The 8,826-nt window shown below is 38.8% G+C and overlaps 1 protein-coding gene across 1 annotated transcript in view; it reads right to left on the bottom strand.

Annotated features, from left to right (window-relative positions):
• Positions 1-8,826, bottom strand: part of MAST4 (microtubule associated serine/threonine kinase family member 4) — a gene marked incomplete at its 5' end in the record, with an annotated part of 55,980 nt that overhangs the window by 25,883 nt on the left and 21,271 nt on the right. Inside the window, 2 exons of the mRNA XM_009698944.1 lie at positions 1,147-1,285; positions 2,031-2,239. Of these exons, the coding sequence (XP_009697246.1) occupies positions 1,147-1,285; positions 2,031-2,239 (348 nt within the window). The remainder of the gene's footprint in view (positions 1-1,146; positions 1,286-2,030; positions 2,240-8,826) is intronic.

Here is an 8,826-nt window from a genome sequence, read left to right as displayed (position 1 = left end):
AAGAGGGCCCCCCCCCAGCCATACTTTTCACTGCAGCTACCTGCTGTAATGTTATTTACATGTATAGAAACAATACTGTATTTCTAAATATTGGGGAAAAAACCCAAATCAAAACAAAAAACCATGCAACAGGAGACTTCCCAATCAGATCGATCTTGTCTTCATATACGCAAGTATCTTCAAATCGATGATACTTTGTATTAAACAGTGTTTTAAACATACTTTGAAAGATCTTTTCCTTAATGACCAAAATGTACTTCCTTCCATTTCAGCCAGAAAAGTAAATATGGTGTTTGTTTTTTTTTTTTTAGCTACTCCAGCAGACTCTTCCATCTTAAAGACAGAAAATTTCACAGAGCTCTTCTGGAAAAAATATGTTTGCTGTAACTACAGGTAATGAAAATTCAAGTATTGTGCAGAAATTGTGAAGCTACGTAACATTTGCAATTAAAAAAAATTTCAGAAACATTCAAAACAAGTTTACACCTTTCATATTGAAAAGGAGTTGCAAAAGCATGCACTTTGTGATTTCTAAATAATTAGTGAAATATGTACCAAAAGACCTTGTAGATAGACAAAGAACATTAAAACAAGTTGTGAAGGACAAAATGTTAGATTAGAAAACTAGCTAAGAACTAACGAATGTCAAGAGAAAGACAAACCAGAATGATTCACTGTGAGGTTCTGTTAACAAAATATCTATGTAAGCCTCTATTTTCTACGCATGCCCAAGAAACTGCCAAGTGGAAGAGTTCAGCAAAAGGACAAGTGATGAAGACTATAAAAAGACCACCGGAGGAAGTGAACGACCACCACAGATACTGTAATACTCACAAAAGGACTCTGGATGGCAGCACAACCGCCGAATAATTAGCTCATGTATATTTAATTAGTTGTAAGAAAAGGTGTGCCTTATGTTAACAATTTCTTTGTCTATGAAATTAATATGCAACACTCTTGTAAATATAAACGACACCAGAATGACCAGTTGTTGGGAGCACTTATGGTGGAGAGTCCCCAGTGCAACCCCAGCACTGCTAATAAAGAATATCTGCTTAACAGTAATTAATTTGCTGTTCAGTGAACTTTCTTCATTTCAATATTTTATCTAACAATTTCAAAGTTCTCTTTCGGTTATACACATACTTGTCTGGTTTCAAATCTCTGTGCACAATTCCATAATTATGAAGGTATTCCAAGGCCAGAACAGTCTCTGCAAAGTACATCCTTGCCATGTCTACAGGTAAGGGACCCATATTCTTCATCAAAGTAGCACAGTCTCCACCTGTGGAAACAGGATAGATGTTCCAGATGACAGTATAAACTCTGAGGTGTATCAGTATAATCCAGATATGCTGCAGAAAGAGACAAACACTATAGTCATAAATGTTTACTTTCTAGTCCGATGATTGAACTGAACATGTAAGTACACCAACTACTGTGGAAACACAGTGTGCAGAAGGGAGCAAGCAGTACAAGAGTTTAGCTGTAAACCAATAAAGTCTGTGCTGTTACTTTAAAAAAACAAAACGGAGGGGGCAGGAGCAAAAAACACAGCCCAAACAGCCACAGCCTGGGAATCTCATCTTGCACTGCCTCTGTCCACTATTTTCCTTCTCTCCTTCAGCATCAGCACCTTTTCAAATTGCTTCCTCTTCCCTCTCCCACTGTAAAAATAATTATTACAACTACACCAGCATGCGCTAATAAAAATTTGAACTCCAGAAAAGCAAACAACATTTCCACATGAACTCTGAATGCTATGACACTTACGATTACAGTCTATGAGGAACTTACTCAAAGAGCAGTTATTTCCCATCATAGCTGGAGCACAAGTGTTTTACAAGGTCTTATGGGGAGATAATGACTGGGAAAAAAGCCACCCTGCTGCTGGATTTAGATCCTAAATCTGTATTGCCAGAGTACAGAGAACACGTGGGACCTTTCTAATGCAAGTACCATGCGGGTTATTATTCTTTCTAGGTGTAAGAAAACTCTCCTCTTCCTCTGTAAAACAGAACAAACTTTACCTTCTACATATTCCATGACCATGCATAAATGACGTCTTGTTTCAAAGGAGCAATACATGCTGACAACAAATGGATTTTCTGCAAATGTCAGGATATCACGCTCCACAAAGGCCTGCTGGATCTGGTTTCGGAGGATGAGATTCTGCTTATTAATTTTCTTCATGGCAAATCTTTGTCTGGTCTCTTTGTGTCTCACAAAATAAACCGCACTGAAGTTCAAAAGGGAGAGAAAAATAAAAGAGTCTGAGTAACTATTTAAAATAAATTTTAAAAGCACATTTTTCACAAAGAAAGAAACGTATTTTTAAAAAACTGAGTATGTTTAACATAAAAGACATGTTTTTAATATAATGTAGTTGACCTCCCTTTCACATTACAGAATGGCTACAAACCTCATTTTGTTTGATAAGCAGGATGAGTCTCGCTCAACAAAAATTAGTATACAAAGTAAAATTAAACAACTCCCAAACAACAGATATAGCAATTGCCCCCCCCTCCCCCCAACAGACAGAGCAAATGCTCTCGGCTCAGGCAACCTTTGGGTGTTTCCATCAACAAAGGATTATACACAAAACCCAGCTATGGCACAGTGTTAACAGTGTTATAAATCATTCCAACAAATGCTTATTCTGTAAGTGTGCTGTCAGATAATTATGACTTAGACTCCATTCAGGGGATTTTAAAATATGTCACAGGTTTCTCATGAAGATTGCTCAGAAATTGCTTGATAGGGTGGCTCCCTCATTGCCAGGTGCAAAATCTTCTGTTCTTGTCCAGTCCCTGACACCAGCATTGATCCGTATCAGGTGGAAGTCACCCGCAGGTAATGCAAAACAAAGATCACTGTGTTTAACCACATAGTAATGTGGGATTAAGATGTATCCTGACATGCAGAATTTCCACTGGGTTACTCGGTACAAATTTTCCTGTAAGCCTGGCTAGGTAAGGTCAAGCAGTGGGGGAAGCAAAGTGAAAGAAAGCCTCATGTGGACAAGCCTTCTTTCAAGGCTCAGAAGGAATGACTCTGCTGTGAAACACTGACCCAGGACACTACTGCTGCATTTCTCAAAATCCCTTGAGGCAAATCCTGAAAATGTCTGCCTTACTTGACTACTTTGTAGCATTTCCTGCTTATAACACCTCCAGCATATAATTACCACAGTAGTCAGTGTTTATGGAAAGAAGGACTAAAACAAGAAAATACGGGGAGGGGGGGAGGGGGAGGGACGCAGCTGTGTAGTTTTTAAATTCAATTTGTTGTCCCCATGAAGTCCAATTATCAGCACAAAATTATTTATTTAAACACAAAAAGTAATTCTTGCAATACTGTTTCTACAAAGATCTTCCCAAAGTTGCCAAAGTTACAGGCACTGAAAAAATCAACATGTTTCTCCTCTCCTTTGTGGAGGAAAACTTTTTCTAGACAAGAAAGTTTCTTGTACTGATTCTAAAGGCTTCAATTAATCCCTTGTTCTTGTTTGAGCATCGGGCAGGTATAAGACATTACACCATTATGAAAGCAGGGGAAAACCACCTTGGGCAAAACCCAAGACAAACCCCACCCTTTGTGCCTCCTACTAAGTCTCACTCCCTTCTGCCCCTCCCAAGCTGGAATAAAGACCAAGTTATTCAGCTTCAGTACTCATACCTGCTGGCTTTGTGCCTTTTGTCCTCCTGCACCTCTTCCCACTGCTCCCCTCATACTCACTTCTTACAGCTCTTTTCCTTTGCTTTTCTTTCCCTTACATTCCATTTTTCCCCTCTTTTGTTGCTATCTCCTGTCAGCCAGTCTTAGCTTCTTAATCTCCTGTAATTTCATCTTTTCTTTTACCTATTTCAGACCCCCTGTGCACACTTGGGACATAGAAAAGTGAGCCCTTCAGGTGCCTGAAGCCGCAATTCTTCGGGGAAAAAAAAAAAGTTATATGAATGAAACGAGGATGGCCTGAGGACTGGGCATGCAGATCTTTCTCACAGGTTTAATTTGGATGGTGTGCCAAGATGAACTCTTGAAAGACAGATATTAACCAGAGCATAGTATTATAGCACCTTAATAAATCCCCTCTGCCAATCATGTGGATCTGTAGGGTCATTAGTACCACATTAAAGATAAAGAACCAGTAAGTTCTATGGACTATCTAGTCCAGTAAATATTTGGAACATGCTGGCTATGTTTCCGCAGCTCTCTAAACTGCATTTACCAGTCTTGCAACTGAGAACTGCATACAGTCACAGGCAGGCAATTGTATAACTTTCCACTAGGATTCAGTTATCTGCAATTCCTCAGGAAAAAAACGTTTAGTTCAAGTGTACCAGACTCACAAGACAACTGCAACACAATTGTGTGTCTGAAGTTTACACACGCATACACTGTTTATGCTATATAAAGTGCTTTTAAATGATCTTCAACATATAAAAATATCTAACATCACTTACATCCTCTGATCCCAGTAACCCCAGCAAACAGCACTTACGCTTTACAAAGAAAGCTAAGCTCTAGCCAGCACCATGTTACTCCTGCAGAAGACCTTTCTTCCTCCAGGACACTCCCAGTTCACAGCAGTGATGCCACTTCCCAGCTTACCAGTACACTAAACTAGGCACACTACAAAAACTGCACCTGGGACTGCCTGTGACATCAGTGTTCTCAGCTCTGAGTGTATTACAATTTGCTGAAATGTCAATAAAATGATAAATAGAAAATTAAATCTTCCCAAAGAGAAACAGTGACATAAAGATGTATAAATTGCCTGGACATTAAAAAAAAAATTAAAAAAAAAAATCCAGGAAATCTTCCATGTTTCTGCACATAAGTAGGGCTTCAACTTAATCTAAATGGAAAGCTTGAAGTAAAGCACACATCTGGTGAGACAGGACTGCAAACTCTGTGATAAAATGATGGGAACAGCCACAGTGAGTTCTAGCACATAACAACTTTGTTTTAGCTAATTCTGAACCCTGAATTGCTGCCTCTGAAGTATACTTCTGCTATTGTATAACAACTTACCACGTAGATTACGATGGCCTTCTAGTTTCCATTCACTCTCCTCGAAGCTGTCATCTTGCTACATTCTCCTAATCCTGGCACTGAACTTGCACTTTTCCCTTGCCACCCCACAGGCCCACTTTCCAACGTTATCTTTACTGTTTATTTTTCAGAATGCTACGGCTGGAGCACTAGACAGAAGTTTATCTTTGCTTTTAAGAGACAGCACAATACCTCACTCCTGGTTTCTTGAGCTTCATCATTAAATGCTGCTCATGATTTTCAGTATATTATAAAGACTACTGTAAATTTGAGGATTCTTTTAACACATGTATTAAGAACATCCAGACCATCTGATTGCCCTGTCGATCCATTCAATGACTGCAGTATGTGGCTTTGCAGGCAGACAACACAATCAGAGAAGCGTTGTTGCAACCTCCTAAGGTTTCAAATGAAGAATTTGCTTTTATAACCTCCCCCCTGTGTTTTCATAACATGTTGACTACAGATTTCCAAAATACCCTCTGATCTCACTGTATGAATCTTAACAGGTACACAAGTGCTCTGTATGATGCTGTATTTCAATATAGCAGGAAAAGTTTACTTTTCAAGAGAAATAAGAAAATTCATAAACTTTGGCATTGTCCAAACATTACCTTATGCTATGTCCAACATAAATCTCAGCTTGAAAAAGTATCTCTAAAATACCTTCAGTTAGGCACAAATACAAAACACTTGTTTTAAAATGTGTTAAAATGACACAAAAATGCTAAAACATTTAGCTGGGTTCCTGAATTGCTCCCACTTAAATATTATGCAGTCTATTCCTCCAATCTTACAACCAAGATTCCTGTTTTTTCCCTAGATTACTTACATGCTTCAGGCCTCATTTACAGTTCTTCAGTAACTTCAACTTTTAGAGCCATTTTACAATTTAGTCTACATTCAGTGCTTGAGGCTAATGATGCTAATGACACTTTAACCTGATTCTCTGATTTGTCAAAGGACCTTGAACTCCTTGTGGAAACACAGGTACTGTACCTGCTGCTTAAAAGTTACAGCTGCTCACCAGGAGCTACATTTCATTTTCACAAGCAATTTCCTGAGAAGAGACTGCTAAATTCTGTAGTACTCTGGAATTATGTCTGATGTTGCCTGCAGTGAAGAGGAGCCACTTGTGAGGCTGTGATTCATGTTACTAGTAATCCTAGTTAGGCAATGCCAATGACCAGATCAGATTTATTTGCGTGCAGGAAGAAATGCTGCCTAAAGCACTGCAGCACTCCTAACACGAGCAACCAGTGCGTTGTGGGTCTTCTGAGCCCAGGGACAACACGCACAGACACTTCTCAGCAGTATTTCAGACTTGCCCTAGTCTGCCTAGCAAATGAGAAGCTGGCCATCTGAAGAAGAGAACATGACAGCTGTGATCCTTTCCTCACAGCTGCTCCTAGTCGTAGTTGTTCCAATAGAGCACAAATTCTGACTAATAAAACCACCTCTCCATACCTAACCAGTTGCAATGTCTTCTATCTTTACAGCAGCGAGTAAACACAGATGAAAAATGATGAGTTGCTGTCCAGATTTCCTATGCATAAACTGCTCTGTATTTGCAAAAGAAACACTTGAGAAATTGAGCTTCTCACCAGTTTGCAGCATGCTGCACATTCGGGAAGGACAGAATTCCAAGACCTTCAACATGGTAACAATCTTTCTCTACCACTGAGAAGATTGCATTAGCTGCCAATATGAGATCCTCACACATATATTAGCTACAGAAGAAACGTAAGGAACTACACCTGTAGTGGGCCACTGGGAAGGGAGGCTCACTTGAGCACAGTAAGTGCATGAATTCAAAGTTCACCATTTTGACATCAAGTCCACAATCAATGATGAAGGTAAGACCCCTAGCATAGAAACTGCCAGCCTCTACTTTCTAAACTGCTCTTTAAAGCTATGGGCTTCTGGGAATCAAATCCTCTTACTCTGCATATACCAGTCACTCACAGGGGTAAACAGAAAAGAAGGAAAGGAATACATCTTAGCAGACCTGTAGTCCATTGAGAGCTGGTGCTATTTAAGTAAGCCTACAAAGCCACACCTCCCCCTAAACGTCCTTCTACTTCCAAATGGGTGGCTGTCAGGCTGCTGATGAATTAACCTGATTGACGGGGTGTTATTCTGCAGCTGGGTAACTTTCTTAGTCCCATTCCCAATGCAACTACACATGAGCAAGTACTGTCAACTGAGTGCAGAAGGGACAGGAATAAGTACTCACAGGTCAGGGGCAGCAGCTGCTCAATCCAACACTGCCTCAGAGTTCTTAAATTTATCAAGCAACACCATTAGCCAGTATGTCATGTACATATTGACATTACCATCTTTGTAGATGTAAAAGCATTCATTACAGGCGCAAAAGTGGTATCATGTACTTGCTTTAAGCAGACACAGTTATACTTCAGTGAAGAGCAACTGAACTAACATCACTTACTTCCCTGAAATCAAATGTAATCTTCATTTTGTTGAGGTGGTTCAGGAAACCAGGCTGATGCCAACTTGAATAGACTACTACTACCTGCTATCTCTTGCAAGCTGGGATGGAAAAAATGCTGCTAGGATTCCAGTAAAAGTTTAAAATTTGGGAAGTATGAAAAGTTTTGGCTGGCTGAAAAAAGTCAGATAGACAGCTTGTAAAACCATTAATGACTTGGCCAGCATCCTACATGTTTACTGATTCACAGCTTGTTTAACTTCTTGTATATTCCCAGCCATTCCCAAAAGCCTGATACACCTCATCTACTATACAGTCATTTAATTGCTACTATAAATGAGTTTACCCACTCAATTAAAAGCACAGAACTGCTAAGATATTTACTCAAACCTTCACAAAACCAATAGTTTATATTTAAACTCATCAAGTTTAACATATCTGACAAATCTCTGCTACAGCATGCCAAGATCAACCATTACTTTGTTAAGCAAAGCTTTCCATTTCACTAATGAAGTCAAAAACACCACAGCAAAATCAAAGACAGCAAAATGTATGTTTTTTTCAGAATGAAATTCTCCATTATAGCCTCAAAATAAAATATTATGAAATATTACAACGGCATACTGAATCTTTAAGAAGTCAGAGCACAAAATATGCCCACTGACATATTTTTGAGAATAAATCAATGAAGCACAGGCAGAATTCACACATATTTAGGTTATTTCAAAAAATTAATGGCCTGGAAAAACATGGATGGGAAAACAAATAAACCTTGTAGCGTAACAACACTAACTTTTATTTCAGCTGTTTATACTTGTAAATAAACTGCAATAAATGCCTACAGGGCAGCTTATTGCTTTATACTCACAGATGGAACAGGTATTATTGCTTTATTACACTCCATTTTGTAGATGGGTTAAAGAGTATTTAGGTTATTGTGATGTGTTTCCCTTTGAACTTGACCATAACTTTTGAGTAAAGGAACCACAAATCATATTGGTGTCAACAGAAACATCACTTAATAAAGATCAAAAAGTGGTCTGTCAACATTATGGTCCAACTTATTTGACGTACCACAGTGCAGATCTTCAAGAACACAGATTGTTTTGAAAAAGTGATGTCCTAGCAAACTTAGGAGCAAAAGCCTCCTCAACTTAAAGCAGTTGGGGATAAGTGACTATGTGCTAAAATCACTTTTAAAAGTGAGTAAATACTTTTAAAAGTTTGTTTCACAGTTCACTGTGCTCCTTTCCCTCTACATTTATTAGTAAGGGGCTAGACCTTTGTTTTCTTTCTTGTTCTTGATTTTTCTTCAAGGA

This window comes from Cariama cristata, unplaced genomic scaffold (genome assembly GCF_000690535.1).
Source record: "Cariama cristata isolate BGI_N322 unplaced genomic scaffold, ASM69053v1 scaffold1824, whole genome shotgun sequence".
In the NCBI taxonomy this organism is placed as follows: Eukaryota; Metazoa; Chordata; class Aves; order Cariamiformes; family Cariamidae; genus Cariama; species Cariama cristata.
The sequence above is the reverse complement of the archived record's forward strand: the minus strand, read 5'-3'. Positions and strand labels throughout refer to the sequence as shown.